At 40.9% G+C, this 19,200-nt stretch overlaps 3 protein-coding genes and 1 long non-coding RNA gene across 5 annotated transcripts in view; 2 read left to right on the forward strand and 2 right to left on the reverse strand.

Moving 5' to 3' along the window:
- The window catches only part of LOC309493794 (uncharacterized protein), a 67,234-nt gene that overhangs the window by 27,471 nt on the left and 20,563 nt on the right, over window positions 1-19,200 (reverse strand). The window lies entirely within an intron of this gene.
- The window catches only part of LOC309494003, a 195,783-nt gene that overhangs the window by 7,026 nt on the left and 169,557 nt on the right, over window positions 1-19,200 (reverse strand). The window lies entirely within an intron of this gene.
- LOC309493674 (adhesion G protein-coupled receptor E3-like) overlaps window positions 1-19,200 on the forward strand; it is a 100,600-nt gene that overhangs the window by 4,070 nt on the left and 77,330 nt on the right. The window contains exons 3-6 of one of the 2 annotated variants that reach the window (XM_082162864.1): window positions 2,979-3,008; window positions 3,514-4,009; window positions 4,084-4,110; window positions 4,208-4,276. In XM_082162864.1, the coding sequence (XP_082018990.1) occupies window positions 2,979-3,008; window positions 3,514-4,009; window positions 4,084-4,110; window positions 4,208-4,276 (622 nt within the window). Of the gene's footprint in view, window positions 1-2,978; window positions 3,009-3,513; window positions 4,111-4,207; window positions 4,277-4,454; window positions 4,612-6,617; window positions 13,245-19,200 lie in introns of those variants that run through there. The other variant, XR_014204029.1, reaches the window with a different exon arrangement.
- The window catches only part of LOC309493630 (uncharacterized protein), a 456,302-nt gene continuing 453,711 nt past the window's right edge, over window positions 16,610-19,200 (forward strand). The window contains exons 1-3 of the mRNA XM_082162775.1: window positions 16,610-16,713; window positions 18,191-18,258; window positions 18,699-18,737. Of these exons, the coding sequence (XP_082018901.1) occupies window positions 18,240-18,258; window positions 18,699-18,737 (58 nt within the window). The 5' untranslated portion in view covers window positions 16,610-16,713; window positions 18,191-18,239. The remainder of the gene's footprint in view (window positions 16,714-18,190; window positions 18,259-18,698; window positions 18,738-19,200) is intronic.

A 19,200-nucleotide genomic window follows, 5' to 3' on the forward strand; every position in this document is an offset into this window, starting at 1 on the left:
GCTACCGTAGATGCAACGCGCATTTGAAAAAGTGAGGCGCTGGAGAGCATTATTCATTTGAATGCAAAATACAATTTCACCACTAGATGGGAGAAATTCCTACACAGAGTCCCTTTAAAAAAAAAAAAAAAAAAAAACTTTCAGTAGAGTGTTGTGAAAATTACATGATCTATTCTAGGATACAGTGAGTGCCATTGTAAAGACTGTTTGTCTATCCCTCAGCCTTGTTTTCATCTGTGTTGAATTCAATATGGCGTCTAACCTGACTAAGGTCTAATAGAGTAAAGCTGCACAATTTTGATCATAAATATATGGAAATATATTTCATTATAAGGGATCCGGTTGTTTAAGAAATGAGAAACTACATATTGCTTCCGTGTTAAAATTGTTACCAACTGAAAGTCAAGCACTGCAGAAATGATCCAATCATGGGCTCTTAAGTATTTGCTTATTTAAATCAGAACTGTGACAGACAGTTTATACACAGCAAAATCCCCAGTGTTAAATTAACACTCCTCAGTGTTTATATGTGTCCACACTACAGGGTGTTAAAAATTAACACTGAAGCAGTGTTGAAGTTAATGAGATAATTAAGTTAACACTGAAGCAGTGTTGAAGTTAATGAGATAATTAAGTGATTAATTAAGTGATGATTGGCCATTAGTGGTGACACCTGATGATAACAAGCAGAATCACTGAAGGAAAGAGAAACAAGAACAGAAAAAAGAGAAACACAAGAACTACTGACTTCGAGCCATTATTGCACTTATTATTTTACCAGTTTGACTTTATTTCTGTCATACATCTACACACGGTCTTATTTAGATTTAACAGAAGTTTAGATGGTAATGTTTTATGGAATGTTTCGTTTCATGTCACCATTATAGTGACCAGTGGTTGCTTTAGTTGGGCTCTTGACCCTTTACTTTTTAACATTAGTATTTCTCTGGCTGCTCCAACTCTGTGCTTATAGAGCATATGTGTTGTGGCAAGAGAAACTATGATTTGGGCTGTGTTTCCTGAAAACATCGCAAGCCTAATTTGATCGTACAGACCAATTGTTGCATTTAGTATGTGATCAAGTTAAGTTTAAGATGCTTTTGGAAATGCAGCCCTGGTTATGTTTCAATGATGAAATTACTAGTGACCTGATTCAATGATGTCACCCAGCATTATAACCTGATTATCTAATTGTTTTATTAATTTTTCACTACAGTAGTTACTTCCAGCAATGTTTTAAAGATCTGAAGGATTAAAAATCACACACAGACATCAAGAATCTACATATGAATCTCAACAATGGTGACAATCAAACAAATGCTTAATGTTGCAGTGCATGATGGGAGCCACCAATCAGAACGCATCAATGGCTCACATCATGCATTGCAGCATGAATAAATTATGCAGCTGAATTGTCCTGTAATTTTCATTGTTTTTTCTGTTGGCTTTTATTTTGCTATTGTTTTGTTCTGACTTTAGTAGCTTGTTTTGTGATGTTCAGAGTTGATCTGTTCGTCACTAGTTTGTTTATTGTCACCATTGTTGAGATTCATATGCTGATTCTTGATGTCTGTGTGTTTAAACACAATAACTTCTTTGCTCAAAGTATTTTCAAAATTTTTGATATTGCTGTTGGATCTCAAACTATAGAATCTCAGAGCTACAATCACCAATACTAAAACAAGACATCAAGCATATAGTCAAAAATTTAGACTCTCACATCAGTGAATCAGGACATTACATGATAATGTTTTTATCATCAAAACATATTGTGAGCAGGTCATGTTTTCTCTTGCAGTAACAAATGTGCTTTATAAACACAGAGTTGGAGCAGCCAGAGAAAAACTAATATTATAAAATGAAAAGAGTCAAGAGCCTAACTAAAGCAAACACTGACCACCAAAATGGTAACTTGAAAAGAAAAATTCCATAAAATATTACCATCTAAACTTCTGTTGACTCTCAAGAACTTTTGTCGATGTATGACAGAAATAAAGTCAAACTGGTAATAATAAGTGCAACAATGTGTAATGACTCGAAGTCAGTAGTTCTTGTGTTTCTCTTTTTTCTGTTATTGTTTTTTCTCTTTCCGTCAATGATTCTGCTTATTAACATCAGGTGTCACCACTAATGGCCAATCACTTAATTAATCACTTAATTATCTCATTAACTTCAACACTGCTTCAGTGTTAACTTAATTATCTCATTAACTTCAACACTGCTTCAGTGTTAACTTAATTATCTCATTAGCTTCAACACTGCTTCAGTGTTAATTTTTAACACCCTGTAGTGTGGACACATATAAACACTGAGGAGTGTTAATTTAACACTGGGGATTTTGCTGTGTATGAATACATGGTGTGAATGTTCGAACTCTGTTAGGTTTTGAAAAATAATGTGTTTGATTTTAGCATGTTTGACAGTTCAGGCAGGCAGAAAATGTTTGAATTGAATTCATTCCTTAATCAGCAAAAAATACACTTTGTTTTAGAAGAAAACAACTCTCATGGCATTGTGCTGATGTTTAAGCCATTACTATAACAGCAGATGTTTACAAAACTGTCTGAACAGATGGTGATCGTTTGAAACATAACAGTATCTAACAGTCAGCCCTCAATATCTGATTTAAAAAAATAAAAAATAAAAAAGTATATGAAGAGTTCAGATGCAAAAGCCTCTAAGTGCCATCTGAAATTTTCTTCTTGAATGATCATTTTTATCAAGCTCATATATTTAAGTTCAGTAATTTCACGTAAATGACAATTAATAGGTCATTTTCATTGGCTTTTAAGTGAAATTACTGAACTTAAATATACGAGCTTGATAAAAATTATAATTTTAGAAGAAAATTTCAGATGGCACTTAGAGGCTTTTGCATCTGAACTCTTCATATTTATATATATTTGTGTGAACAAAGTCATAAGTTGAACTGGGGAAAAACATTAAACATTGTAATATGTCCTCTTTTTTCATGCCAGGTGTGCGGCCTTTCATCACTTTCATCCTGTGTGAGTGTAATCCAGTAGTGTTTGCTTCAAACTCTGTCTGTTGATCCTGTGAACTGTATTACTTTTTGTACAATTGATTACATTAATTTCCCTGTTAAGTCATGATCAAAACTCTACACAGTTGTCTATGTACCAAACTTAACACACCAGTTAATCTCACTTCCAAATATGCATAAAGTACATGCCTTACAGTGTTTTGGGCTGGTGGGAGAATTTTTCGGGAATGAATTTGGCTTTAGAATGGTGTTGTGAATCTCATATTTTGCCAAAGAATAAATTAACATTTGTAAAATGTAAAAACACTAGAAATTTTGAAAATGTTGTATGCATTTTAAGGGATGAATACAATGTATAAAAGTCTACAGCCTGCAGTTTTGCTAACTGTTGAAAAAAGAAAAGAAAAGAAAATGTCTTGGTATTGATTAATACAGGCCAACGGTGTACACTTGTGTGTTTCAATGCCATTTGTGTATTCTGACTTTGATCACATCTTTCTGGTCCTCAGGTTTAATATCCACCACGATCTTGATAATGACACGTACATCTGCACTGGTGCTCAGTATCACATGTACTGCAACACAACAATGCATGACTTTTACTACAGGATATATCAGTATCAAAACCAAAACCAATACCAATGTGTGGATAATAACTGTAACTGCATTGGAAATAAGGACACCTGTAGCACTTTCTCCTCCTGTTTTTGTGAGACTTACAACAATAACTTCACTGTCCCTACATCAGTTAGTCCATTGAGAGTCTCTCAATGTGTGCTTTCTAATGATACATATATATGCACTGGTGCTCAGTACCGCATGTACTGCAACACAACAATGCATGATTTCTACTATTGGAGATATCAAAACCAAAACCAATACCAGTGTGTGAATAATAACTGTAACTGTTTTGGTAATAAGGAGACCTGTACATGCTATAGTAGCGCTTTGTCCTCCTGCTTCTGTGATAATAACACCCTGACCACCTCAGTCCAACTACTACAGGTGAGCATGTCTCTAAACTGGAATGTGGTGTTTGATTTTTACTATATTCAAGTTGTAATAATGAATTGCCACAGAATATCACGCTGCCGGATCAATGCAGAGTAAGCAGATTTTTTTCAGAATTTCAGAATTTACACAGTTTTGCTGAATTTATCGAGTGTTTCACTTGTTATTCATAAAGATCATTTGTGATTTCAGAGTCAGACCTCTGCAGGATGTTTTCTTGACAACATAGAGAACATTACAGCTCAAGTTCTCCCCTTGGATGTAAGTTTTAAAGAGAAAAATGGTACAATAATCAAATCTGTGTCAGTTATACACTGTAGATAATAGATGACTGACATCACAATTTTGTCTCATTGGCTCCCTTGACATATATATGTACAGTAACTCTATTTATCTGATCAATAAATTAGACTGTGACCAATATTTTGATTTTCATTAGATTTTAGAGTCATCATCTTCGTCATTATCATCAGTCAGCTCAGCTGAACTAGCCTCCTATGGAAACCGTGTGTTAAAAAACAGTGAGAAACTCATCTCTACATTGGTGAAGCCGACAGACACAAGTGACAGTGTCAGATTTACTCTTGCTGTTGTAGGTGAGTGGAGAAACTGTTATTATTGATGATGAAACTGAGATTATATATGATATCAGGGAGTCTATAATGGATCCAGCGGTGGATCACAGGTGGCAACGGTGATAAATGCAGCTACAGTAACTATGTAATTATGGATCTTTTGTTGTTGAAAGCCAGAATTTTGGCTCAAATTAATTCGTCATTGGGTAGACATGTCCTTAAAAAAAATCACAAAAAAAAAGAAAATGCAACATTAAACACAGGTTCACGTACATTGAAGTTCATGGTTTGTGGTGACCACTGTCACGCTGGGTTGTTGCAAGGAACACATCTGACGAAGGAGATTGAAAAAGAGAGTAGACTTTAATGATAAATTCACAAACACACAGCTTGAACGTAAACGAAATCAGACAAGGAACTGAACAAAAACAGGGAGTGATTAATGCATACAAATACATGTATGCATACTCCCTGTTTTGTTCAGTTCCTTGTCTGATTTCGTTTACATATATGTTCAAGCTGTGTGTTTGTGGAATTACAGGCTGGAGAGTTTCATAAGTACCCGAAAGTATCATAAGCCTAATTTGATCGTACAGACCATTTGTTGCAGTTGATCTACGATCATCCACTCACCTGCCGTGTCTGTTCCTGCACAGCAAAAACTCCAGTGTTAAATTAACACTCCTGTGAGTATATATGAGACCACACTTGTAGAGTGTAAAGTGTTAAAATATGAGTGTTAAATTAACACTCAAGAGTGTTAAAGTTAATGAGATAATTAAGTGATTGAGTGATGATTGATCATTATTGAAGACACCTGATGTTAACAAGCAGAATCACTGAAGGAGAAAATCACAAATTGTAAGCCACCGTTATGGTGATTATTGTTTGCTTTAGTTGGGCTCTTGACCCTTATATTATTAACTTTAGATATTGTTTGGCTGTTGTATCTGAGTTATAACTGCCAGATGAACAAAGAAAAAAAAATGATCTGATGGTGTTGGTTATATTATGACAATCGTCATTTGAACTTGATCACTGAACTCATATTTCTGACTTAGATTTATGTTGTTGGTTACAGCATAACTGTGATTCTGCATAAATATCCAGAATTTTAAATATAATACAAAAGACTTCTTAAAAGTTGTTTTGAAAAAAAAAATCTTTCTTTTAGGCACACAAAGACATCAAGATTCAGTCTATGCATCTCAACAATGGTGACGAGCAGAATATTCAATTAGGAAAAGTAAATTACATAGACAATTCAGATCATAATTTATTCATACCGCAATGCATGATGGGAGCCATTAATGAGTTGTGATTGGTGGCAGCCACTGCAACATGCTTTATTATTGTCACCATTGTTGAGATTCACAGGCTGATTATTGATGTCTGTGATTCTAAATAAATTAATTAATTTGAAAGTCTTTTGATCAGAACAATGTTTATTAAATATTTTGGATTACATGAAAAATACTGAAAATCATATGCTGTAGAATCACAGAGCTGCTGTAATTAACAAGTCCAAACTATCTCAATAAGTTTAGTTTTTCAGATCACAACATGATTATGTCAAAACATAACCAACACCATCAGATCACATTTTTTCTTTGTTCATCTGACTGTTATAAATCAATAACAGCAGACAAGCAAAATTTAAAGTAAACATGTAAGGGTCAAGAACCCAACTAAAGCAAACACCCATAACGGTGGCTTACAATTTGTGATTTTCTCCATCAGTGATTCTGCTTGTTAACATCAGGTGTCTTCAGTAATGATCAATCATCACTCAATTAATCACTTAATTATCTCATTAACTTTAACACTCTTGAGTGTTAATTTAACACTCATATTTTAACACTTTACACTCTACAAGTGTGGTCTCATATATACTCCCAGGAGTGTTAATTTAACACTGGAGTTTTTGCTGTGTAGGAACAGACATGGCAGGTGAGTGGATGAATTGAAGAATGATTTAGATAACAGATGTATATGATGAAATATACTGAGTCTCTTATCTGTTGCAGGTTTGGTGATGTCGTGATGGGAAGATGACGGACAACAGGTTGAAGACTGGAGGATCAGAGTGGCTGAAGGATGTCTCATGGACGCCAGGTAAGTAAACACGAAATGCAGGTAAGTCAGAATTACAGGCTGGAGAGTTTTCAAGGGAGAGTCAGGTTGTCGAGGTAATAGCGACGAGACCAGACAGTGAACTACTACTACTTCTTCTTTTGTTTTTATGGCGGTTGGCAAACCAACTTAATGGTGCATTACCGCCACCCACTGGGCTGGAGTGTGAATCAGGAGATATTGGAACTTAACTAAAAAGAAAAAAAAAAAAAAAAGAAAAAAAAAGTATTTTGGCTAAGTCTGTGTCTCTCAGAAACTTAATAACAAAGTGATAAATGTTACTGGATGTTTTCCCTACTAAACCTTGCATTGTAAAATTATTCTGATTGACCATTCTGAGAGACTGAAAAAGCTGGTTTCTTTCTTGGCTGTACTTTGTGCAATGAAATAAAATATGCTCTACAGTTTCTAAATGACTACAGTGTTGACATTTCCCTGTTGGATGTTTCCCTATATCTTCAATGAAGAATTGAGCCATGTGTGTCCTATTCTTAACCGTGTAATTATACTTTCTTCTACTCCTACACTCTGTCCTTCCTATATCCACTTCTGGTTGTATATTATATAAATGTCTCCCTTTATCATGATCTACCCAATACTCCTGCCATTTTGGTCTTGCATATGCTTTAATGAACATTTTAGCTTCAGATTTGCTATATGGAACTTGTAATAATCTATTGTGTTTCAGTGTTTGTTTTGCAAGTTTATCAACCTCCTCATTCCCTTTCACTCCAACATGTGCAGGTACCCAAAGAAACCCGCATCCTTTGCATTTAACTTATACAAAACCATACAAATTGTATGAATTATATTATTTCTTATATATTTCCCAGATTTCATGCTTTCTAAAGCTGAATAACTATCAGATATAATCACTGAGTTATTTCCCTCTACCCATTCCAAGGCCAACAAAATTGCAACCAGCTCTGTTGTGTATACTGATAAATTATATGTTATTCTTTCCTGACATATTACCCCATTCTTTGGAATATATACTGCTGACCCAGCGTGTCCTGTCTTTGGATCCTTGGAACCATCTGTAAATATGAATGTATGGTCAGAAAAATGCATATCCAGATAATATTTAACAATATCCACTGCTACTTCCTTTGATTTATTTTTGATTTCCTTATGAATGCCTAAATCTACATCTGGTATAGGGAAAAACGTACTCGGTTACTAACGTAACCTCGGTTCTCTCTAGAAGAGGGAACGAGTACTGCGTAAGATATCTTACGCTAGGGGAAAATCCTTTTTCCGCGAGATATTGAAGCCAAAAATTATCCTTAATTTTGTAATAATGCAAAACGCGTTGCGGCAGCATGCAGACATAGGCGAGGCAGCTCGCGCGCCTATTGGCTGCTTTGCGGCAACTGCAGCAGCCTATCGAGCGAGGCCTGGCGTGACGCCAGACCCAATCAGGGCACTTCGCGCCCGCTGCGTCACGTCCCGCCGAAATGGCCGTGGTCTAGGCCTATAAATACCGCTCGCAGGCAGCTATTATCTGGTTTTTCATCATCGAAGCAAACAGAGCGTGTGCATGCACGGCAAGATACGCAGTACTCGTTCCCTCTTCTAGAGAGAACCGAGGTTACGTTAGTAACCGAGTACGTTCTCTTAGGAGAGGTCTCTCGTACTGCGTAAGATATCTTACGCTAGGGGACCCAATGCAAAACGCCGTGCATGCTGAGATCTGACACCAAAGACCCAAGGGCGAAAGCCCGGGGTACATATAGTGCACAATCACCCAGGGAACTCACAGGGAGTCCGGGAAGAGGGAGGGGCGGAGCCGCACTCTTCCACATATGGCAGCGTCGCTTAGACGCGAATTTCATCATATAGACAGGGCGGGGTACGGCCTGAACTGATGGGGAAATGTGGGTCTTACACAGTTTGCCCAGGCACATCTCGTGCTGCTGCTTTTCACTGTCGATCATCGAGCTGTGCTCTGTAGATGCAGCATTCTGAGCTGATAGCATCAGGTCAGATAATACTGGTTAACTTAGACCGACAGCAGCCTGGCCTGCAGGGCGGGAACCTCTAGGTTGTAGAACCTTATAAATGTAGACGGGGAGGCCCAGCCTGCCGCCGTACAAATATCTTGCAAGGCAATCCCACTCGACCAGGCCCACGAAGAGGCCACGCCTCTCGTGGAGTGCGCTCTGACACCCAACGGGCACTGCATGCCCTTGGAGGCGTATGCCAGCGCTATAGCCTCAACTATCCATCTGGATAGGTTCTGTGTCGACGCGGCTAGTCCCTTAGAACGCCCGCTAAACGAAACAAAGAGCTGCTCCGTCTGTCTGAAAACAGACGAGCGAGACACATAAGCTCGTAATGCCCTGACTGGGCAAAGGAGGCCCGCGTCTCTTTCCTCATCAGGGACCGGTAGGGCTGACAGGGAGATAACCTGCGCCCTAAACGGTGTGTTGAGGGATTTTGGAACATAACCATGCTTAGGTTTGAGTATAACTTTTGAGTCATTAGGCCCAAACTCCGTGCACGTCGCGCTCACAGAGAGCGCGTGTAAGTCCCCTATGCGCTTCACTGAAGCGAGAGCCAGCAGAAACACAGTCTTGAAAGACAGATGTTTCAAATCAATTGACTGTAAAGGCTCGAATGGTGCACCTTTCATGGCTTCCAGAACCGTAGAAAGGTCCCATACGGGGACTGCGGGAGGTCTGGGAGGATTCAGTCTCTCTAAGGAAGCGGATGACTAAATCGTTCCTTCCTATTGACTGACCAAGCGTTGTTCCTGAGAACGCTGCTATAGCCGCCACATAAACTTTGAGTGTGGAGGGGGCCCTGCCCTTGTCCAACAGCTCTTGTAGGAAGGAAAAACACCTCCGTCACTCCACAGTCTGTGGGTGACACGCCACGGGCTGTGCACCAGCCCGAAAACACTGACCATTTCGAGGAGTAGAGCCGTCTCGTAGACGGAGCTCTAGCCTGCGTGATCGTGTTTAATACTCCTTTAGGGAGTCCAACATGTACCCGTTGATGGCCCAGACATGAAGGGACCACAATTCCGGGTGAGGATGCCAGATCGAGCCGTGGGCCTGTGAGAGGAGGTCTCTCCTCACTGGTACTGGCCACGGGGCAGTACTTGCTAACTGTATCACGACTGGGAACCAAGGTTGGTTTTCCCAGAACGGTGCAACCAGCAATACTGAGCATCCTTCTTCCCTGATCCGCTCTATCACCTGAGGCAGGAGAGAGACGGGGGGAAAAGCACAGAGCGGGCGGCGGGGCCACACATGGGCCAGCGCGTCCCTGCTCTTGGAGAAAAATTCCGGACAGTGAGCGTTTTCTTGAGACGCGAACAGGTCTACTTCCACTCTGCCGAATTTCTTCCACAGCAGTTAGACTGTCTGTGGGTGTAGAGACCATTCGCCTGCCGGAACATTGTTCCTGGACAGTCTGTCTGGTCCTATATTCAGGAGTCCTGGCACGTGCGCTGCTCTGAGCGAGCGCAGGTTGCGCTGAGCCCATACCAGGAGGCGTTCTGCTAGCCTGTACAGGTTCCTGGACCTGAGGCCGCCCTGGCGATTTATGTAGGACACCACAGACATGTTGTCCGAACGGACCAGGACGTGGCGTCCTTTTATTTGGGGACAAAAACGCGTCAGCGCGTTGTTTACTGCCAGCATTTCGTGGCAGTTTATTTGCAGGAGCTTCTTCCGTTCCGACCACTGGCCGAAGAACGGTCTGCCCTCGAGCAGCGCTCCCCATCCCGAGGTGGACGCGTCCGTGGACACCACTTTCACCCTCGAGGAAGTCCCCAGGCTTACACCTGATTGGTACCAGTCGTTCGCTCTCCAAGGTTTCAGAGCTGTGACGCACTTCTGATTGACCCTGAGGCGAAGCAAACCGGATGCCCACGCTCGGCGTGGGACTCGCGCTTTCAGCCAAAACTGCAGCGGGCGCATGCGGAGCAGGCCCAGCTGGAGCACTGATGATGCTGAGGCCATGAGACCCAGCATCTTCTGAAACTTCTTGAGCGGGACAGACGCGCCGCAGCGGAACGAGTTCGCTGTGCGTTTAATGTCTACCGCGCGCTGTGGTGATAGTCGCGCCATCATGGACAGCGAGTCCAATTCTGTGCCCAGGAAAGATATCTTCTGACTGGGTGACAGAGAGCTCTTCGCCCAAATGACACTGAGACCCAAATTCTCGAGGTGATCGAGTAAAACGGTCGTGTGTTCTATGAGCACTGAGCGAGATTGCGCTAGAATCAGCCAATCGTCCAAATAGTTCAGTACTCGCATGCCTCTCATTCTGAGGGGTGCGAGTGCCGCATCCATGCACTTTGTAAACGTACGGGGTGCCAGGGACAAACCGAACGGGAGGACTGTGTACTGATATGCCTGGCCCTCGAAGGCGAATCTCAAATATCGCCTGTGACGTGACGCTATCTGTATTTGAAAATACGCGTCTTTCAGATCTATTGACACAAACCAATCTCCTTGGCGAATCTGCACGAGGATTTGTCTGGTCGTGAGCATCCTGAACTGTCGCTTCACAAGCACTCTGTTCAGTTGCCTCAGATCTAGTATGGGTCTGAGACCCCCGTCTTTTTTCGGTACCAGGAAGTATCTGCTGTATAGCCCTCCTTCGCTCTGAACTTGAGAGAGAGGCTCAATGGCCCCTTAGTTCAATAGTTTCGCCACTTCGGCTCGAAGTAAATGTGCTACTTCTGCTTTTACCGTGGTCTCGACGCGCGCCGCATAGCGGCGAGGGCGTCGGCGAAACTGTAGTGAATAGCCTCTTTTTATAATGTCCAGCACCCACTTCGAAACCCCGGGCAGCTTTGCCCATGCATCTGCATGAATAGCTAGGGGTTGAATACGAAGCGCGCTCCGCTCGCTCAGCGATGGAGAAGCTTCGGCGTGCTGTAACACAAGCGTCGCGCTCGTGACATTTGAGGCAGGGGGCGCGCTGATAACAGTGGGCAGATTGCCCGCGCTCGACTCCTCTGCGGTGGTCAACCGCGAGGGGGAGGGCTGGGCGGTTCCCGTAGGAACTGTCATGTCTATGTGTGGATGTGGGCGCGGGACAGCGGGCACATTTATCACACCGAAAGCATCGTTCGCTTGAGTGAAGCGAATGCACGTTGGTTTCGTTTTTACAGAAACCGTGAGACATGCATAACGTGGTGTTAGTGGGCACTGGGTAGTGGGCACATTCACCATGTTTGAAGCGCAATCGATCTGAGTCGATTCATGTGCGCGAGCCCTGTGTGACGGGCTGTGCTTGTGTGTAGAGATGGACACTGGGCAGTGGGCATTCTTTCTACACATAAAACACCATCGGCCATGGCCGGGACACCAGAAAATTCACACTTATGGGATTTATCTGGGTAGCCGTAAAAGCGGCGTTTGTGTGCAGGCAAGCGTGCTGCGTCGCCGACTTGTTTACTGCAGAATACACTGGAACAGTCACATTTACTGGAACTGAACGAGCGAGAAGTTGCCATAGAAACAGAGAGCGTCAACATGCTGGCGTTTATTGCAGGCCTGCGTGCATTACAACAGGCTCGTTCACTGCAATATTGACATTTCCAGTCGCCTGAATTTCAGAGGGGAATGGGAAATGTATAGGAAACGGAGGTCGGTCCGTCCGCAGCGGGACCAGAAAACTCCCTTTTTTCCTTACGCCAGTGACGCACGGAACACCATAGAAACGGTGTTTGGGTGCAGGCGAGCGGGTTGTACAACGCGCTCGTTGGCTGCAAAATACACATCTGCAGTCGCCTTTTCAGGGAACTGACAGAGCGAGCATTGACGGCATAATTTTATCTGCCGGTAGACCCGGGATCGAACGCGGGTCTCTCGCGCGCAAAAACCTGAGAGTCTGCCACTGGGCCACAGGGGGAGACACATTGTAACTCAGTTAGCGCGAGTATTATCAGAGAGCGTCAACGTGCTGGCGTTTGTTTGCAGGCATGCGTGTATTACAACAGGCTTGCTCACTGCAATACTGACATTTCCAGTCGCCCGAACTTCAGAGGGGAATGAGAAATGTACGAGAAAGAGGAGGTTGGTCCGTCCGCGGCGGGACCAGAAACACTCTCTTTTCTCCTTTCGCCAGTGACGCACGGAAACCATAGAAACGGTGTTTGGGTGCAGGCGAGCGGGTTGTACAACGCGCTCGTTGGCTGCAAAATGCACATCTGCAGTCGCTTTTCAGGGAACTGACAGAGCGAAGCATTGGCGGCATAATTTATCTGCCGCTAGACCGGGATTCGAACACCGGTCTCTCGTGAGGAAAACCTATGATTCCGCCACTGAGCCACAGGGGGGAACACAAAGGCTTTTGGATGCACGAGCATATAAGAGCGTCAACATGTTTTCTTCGGCGTTTGCTTGCAGGCGCGCTTGTATTAAAACAAGCTTGTTTGCTGCAATATTGATATTTCCAGTCGCATGATCAGGGAACTGGGAAATGTATATGAAATTGAAGGTCAGTCCATCCTTGGAGGGACTAAAAACACTCCTTTCTCCTTTCGCCGGTCCCCCTTTTCACAGGGGGGGGGGGTGGGGGGGCGGAGGAGCAGTCTCGGAGAAGGATGCCAGGTGAGTCCTCAGAGTCACCATAGGCAGTAACTAGCTCGCAGTGAGGGCAGTCGCCGTCAGCGAGCGCGAGAGCTGCGTGATCAGGAAAAGGGGCGTCTTCAAAAAGACGGCCAGCTCTTTTAGTGCAATGAGAGTGTGTGTCGCGGCGGCGAGCACACACACATACATAAACACAGTAGCAGAGAAAGGATATAACGCCGGATAGCACAGCAGGAAGGCAAGGAAGGCGGCGCGGCCAGCGACTTCAGTGACTCGTCCCGCTGAAGGTGCTCTCTTTCAGACGGCGCGGCTTCTTCTCCAGCTCCAGCGATGCGTGTGCTTCGCTTGAAGGATGAAAAATAGCTGCCTGCGAGCGGTATTTATAGGCCTAGACCACCCCCATTTCGGCGGGACGTGACGCAGCGGGCGCGAAGTGCCCTGATTGGGTCTGGCGTCACGCCAGGCCTCGCTCGATAGGCTGCTGCAGTTGCAGCAGAGCAGCCAATAGGCGCGCGAGCCTATTTTTTGCATTATTACAAAATTAAGGATCATTTTTGGCTTCAATATCTCGCGGAAAAAGGATTTTCCCCTAGCGTAAGATATCTTACGCAGTACGAGAGACCTCTCGTAAGAGAACCATGGAGGAATAGGAGGGACTGAAACCGTTGAACAGTACTGTAATTTATGTAATCCTATATTCTCAGCTTTCACATCGCCAATCCACCCAAAACTTCTGTAATTGGACTTACTATGATCCCAGCAGTCTTTTAAGATAGCTTTAGCTGGGTGGCTATCAACTTGTCCCTTCACATTAACCCAGAATGCTAACATCAGTTGTACCCTTCTGATCCTCAAAGGCATCTCACCCATTTCCACTTGCATAGAAGACACTGGGGATGTTTTAAAATATCCACTACATATCCTTAGAGCCTGAGCTTGCATGACATCCAATGCTTTGATATTAGACTCTGCTGATGACATAGATGCTATACACCCATAATCAAAGACAGACCTCATTAGTGCCCAATATATATTTTGTAGAGATGCCCTGCTTGCTCCCCATGCTTGTCCTGATAGACAGCGTAGGATATTAACAATCTTTTTACATTTATTAACCATTTTTTCCAAATGAATCTTCCATGTCAATTTTTCATCAAACCACATCCCAAGAAACCTAATAATCTTCATTTGCTCAAGAGGCTGACTGTACAATTTTAAGGATACAGGTGTGATCTTATGGTTTTTTGAAAAACATATGACTTGTGTTTTAGACACTGATAATCTAAATCCCCATTTATTTGTCCATTTTTCCAAATCATTAATTGCATCTTGCATTTTTGATTTAACATAAGATTCATTACAGCCTCTAAACCATAATGCTCCATCATCAGCATACAGGGATTTCCCAATTTTCTGGTCAATATTTCAGAATATATCATTAATCATAATATTGAATAATAACGGGCTACATACACTACCTTGTGGAGTTCCATTCTCAACTGTACACCTCAGAGAATTATGCACCTACTCTTACCTGTATTCCTATTAAACAAAAAATCCAAAATCCAATTGTATACTTTACCACCAATTCCTAATCGTTGTAATTTAATTAATAACCCTTCTTTCCAAAGCATATCATATGCTTTCTCAACATCAAAAACATACTGCTATTACCACCTCCCTATTAGTCTGTGCTTTCCTAATATCTGATTCTAAACATAATAATGAATCCATTGTACTTCGGCCCTTACGAAACCCACTCTGATATGGGGAAAAAAGGTCATTGCTTTCTAGATAATGGGTCATTCTAGCTGTAATTATTCTTTCCATTATTTTACACAACTGCGATGTTAAAGCAATTGGTCTATAACTAGAAGAGTCAGATGGGTTTTTCCTTGGCTTTAAAATAGTTACTATAATTACATGTTTCCACACTGATGGAAGCTGACCAATTTCCCAAATTTTATTAAAAAAAATGTTGTACTATTTCTAGTGTCTCATCTGTCATATTTGCTACCATTTTGTAACATACCATGTATTTTCCTGGAGTAGTTTATTTTGCATTAAGGACTGCTTTTTTCAACTCAAACATATTTAAAGGTAAGTCTAATGGATTTCCTGAATGTCCTTTCTTTTCTAAAACAGCTGGGAAACGTTCTAACACTTTCATTCTGTTCACTTGTGCTTCCTTAGTGAGGTTCTCAGAACTATGCACTTTCCTAAATGTTTGAGCTAAAACTTGAGCCTTTTCTAAATTAGTAACTGCCACTTTATCACCACTTTTTAATACAGGTAATTCATAATTCCTTCTACCTCCTCCCATCCTCCTTATCATTCCCCATATATCAGATAACTTCACATCCCTTCCTATACTATTACAGAATTTCCTCCAAAAGTTGCACTTTTGTGCCTTAATTGTTTTTCTTTCTTCAGTTAAACAAAGACAAAACTGAAGTCATTGCGTTTGGAAACAAAGATGAAGTTCTCAAGGTGAACGCATACCTTCACTCTAGGGGTCAAACAACCAAAAATCAAGTCAGGAATCTTGGAGTGACACTAGAGTCAGAGCTTAGTTTCAGTAGTCATGTCAAAGCAATAACTAAATCAGCATACTATCATCTGAAAAATATTGCAAGAATTAGATGCTTTGTTTCCAGACAAGACTTAGAGAAACTTGTGCATGCTTTCATCTCCAGCAGGGTGGATTATTGTAATGGACTCCTCACTGGCCTTCCCAAAAAGACCATAAGACAGTTGCAGCTCATACAGAACGCTGCCGCTAGGATTCTGAGCAGAACCAGAAAATATGAACATATCACACCAGTCCTCAGGTCTTTACACTGGCTCCCAGTTAAACTTAGGATTGATTTTAAAGTATTATTACTGGTATATAAATCATTCAATGGCCTAGGACCTCAATACATTGCAGATATGCTCACTGAATATAAACCCAACAGATCACTCAGATCATTAGGATCATATCAGCTTGAAATACCAAGGGTTCACTCTAAACATGGTGAGTCTGCTTTTAGCTATTATGCCAGCCACAGCTGGAACCAGCTTCCAGAAGAGATCAGATGTGCTCCTACAGTGGTCACATTCAAATCCAGACTCAAAACACATCTGTTTAACTATGCATTTACTGAATGAGCACTGTGCCACTGTTCGTCCGACTGTTTGTACTGTTTTTTTATTTTTAATTTTTCTAAACTGTTTTAATTATTCTTATTTCTTTTTATTATTTTAATTTCTTCTATGTAAAGCACTTTGAATTGCCATTGTGTATGAAATGTGCTATATAAATAAACTTGCCTTGCCTTGCCTTGCCTTGCCTAACTACTGCCTGCTTTCTTTTCAGACAGTGAACTGAGGGAACTGGGGTGTCTTTATGGTGCTGATGATGAGAGTGATGATTGAAGACAGGTGGTGATGACAGGTGAAGGTGATTAATACTCAGGAGACATGGAACGAGTGGGCGGAGTGTTGAGGTCTGGTGCAGTTGGTGTTTCCCGAAAGTATCGTAAGCCTAATTTGATCGTACAGACCATTTGTTGCAGTAGATCTATGATCAAGTTAGGCTTAATATGCTTTTGGGAAATGCAGCCCTGGTTATGTTTCGTTGATGAAATTAGTAGTGATCTGATTCACTGATGTCACCCAGCATTATAAACTGATTATACAAATGCTTTATACATTTTTCACTACAGTAGTTAATTTCAGCAATGCTTTAATAATCTTTAGGTTTTAAAATCACACACAGATATCAAGAATCTACATATGAATCTCAACAATGGTGACAATCAAACAAATGCTTCATGTTGTAGTGCATGATGGGAGCCACCAATCAGAACGCATCAATGGCTCACATCATGCATTGCAGCATGAATAAATTATGCAGCTGAATTGTCCTGTAATTTTCATTGTTTTTTCCTGTTTGCTTTTATTTTGCTATTATGACTTTAGTTTTGTGAACCATTTTATAAAAGCAATAAGGTACTCGAGACAAGTGCTGTATCGTGAATAAGTAACAGCTGAAGGGGTAACAGGTGAACGCCCTTCAGCCGTTACTTATTCACGATACTGCACAGCCTCTCGTACCTTATTGCTTACATATGGGGTACGTTAGTGTAGATTTACTTTGGGGGACAGAAATGGACTCCTAATGTACCCCTATTTCTGACAGTGTATTGTGTGGAAAGTTGTATTTGAATTTGAGGAAGGAAAACAGTGGACTTGGTTTCATATTTCCTCATTATAATGATGGACAGATAACTTCTCTATATCATCTCAACACAAACAAACTTTTTCTTCAGTCAGTCGTGTTGTGTGATGATCACTGTATATCAGATTATAAATAGGTAAGATCTTTTTTCTGCTCATAATGATCCTCATCACTCTCTTTATGTCAAAAACATGTATTGATATGTGTGTGTTACAGTTGTGTAGTTATAATTGATTTGTGTGTAGTTATAGTTGAGTAATTTGGGCAATTATAGTAATTTGAGTAATTATAGTTAAATAACTCCAGAGCACTTGTAGATATTCAACAGTTTTCAGGTCTGATGTTTTTGGGAAACAGCTTGTGATTCTAAGATTATTTGTGATTCTTAATTTCTAGGAAAACAACAGAGCATTATTCCATGCAACGCTATCTCACGACCGATTTATCTAAACCCCAGTGACGGGTTTAGGGACGGGGTCAGGCGTATAGCTTATATCTCCTAGGAATTGGTCGAGTTGTTTCATCCTTTATTGCATTATGCTTGACAATAACAGTTTTAAAAGTCTCAATTTGAACTCTAATTCAAAATCAAATGCTGTGGAATGTTTTACATGTGTGTTTGAAACAAAGAGCCTTTTTATAAGTCATGTGTCAATGCAATGGCTAATTTGTTTATTCTCTAACTGTAAAGGAAACTCGTCCTCTGAACTGGTTTGTGGATAAACAGAAATAAACTGACAATGGCTTCCTTTCATAAAGGTGAGTATTCTTCTTGTGTTTAAAGGTTGCCTCTCATTGTTTTTTTCTGACCATAAAAAATATTTTAACGAAATAGTTTGTCAGTGTATTGTGTCATTATTGTGTCACTGGATATACAAATATTGTTTCTGAAGTTAATTTGCATAACAAAATGCTTTATGACTAATTTGTAATGAATAATATATTTTTTTATGTAATAACGTTTTTTTTTTCCACTAACAACCTTAAGAATAATGTTTTATTGCTAACGTTTTTAGAATGTTTATCAATGACATAACGTTACTGCAAGTTTTTTCATAACTTTGAGAGAACTTTCAGAGAACGTTAGCCAATGTTCTGGGAACGTTCACTGTTAGCTGGGACGGATGATGAATGTAGTTTTCTCAGACTCAATACATACAATTTCAGTTGTTTTTATTGACTTTTTCTTCATATTTCAGGTTTTATAAAAACTCATCCTCTCATCTCTGCTATTCTGTGTAAGTCTAAACAGTGTTTTTTGCTTTGTGTCTGTATGCTGATGTAATGACCAGTGAATCAGATCTGGTTTATCCTTCACGTCACTTCACATAGTAAATTCCCCGGTGTTGAATTACCATCGCTCAGTGTCCATAAGGGAAACTCCAGCAGAGTGTTCAAAGAAACACAGAAGCAGTGTTAGAGTTAATGAGATAATTAAGAGATGAATTGACTGATGATTGTTTGATTATTGAAGAAACCTGATGATAACTAGCAGAATCACTGAAGAAAAGAGAAACAAAAGAACTACAAGGCCATCCTTAAAAATATTTCAACTTCATACTTCAACCACAGCTTAATATGAATAAAAAAAAAAATATATATATAAATATGATTTTTTTTTATCTCTATTTCAAACCAGACTGACTTTTTTTCTGTCGTTAGACAGAAGATAGACAATACAATATACTGTGAAAGAAAAAG

This window comes from Leuciscus leuciscus (assembly GCF_965113295.1).
Source record: "Leuciscus leuciscus genome assembly, chromosome: 3".
Lineage (NCBI taxonomy): Eukaryota > Metazoa > Chordata > Actinopteri > Cypriniformes > Leuciscidae > Leuciscus > Leuciscus leuciscus.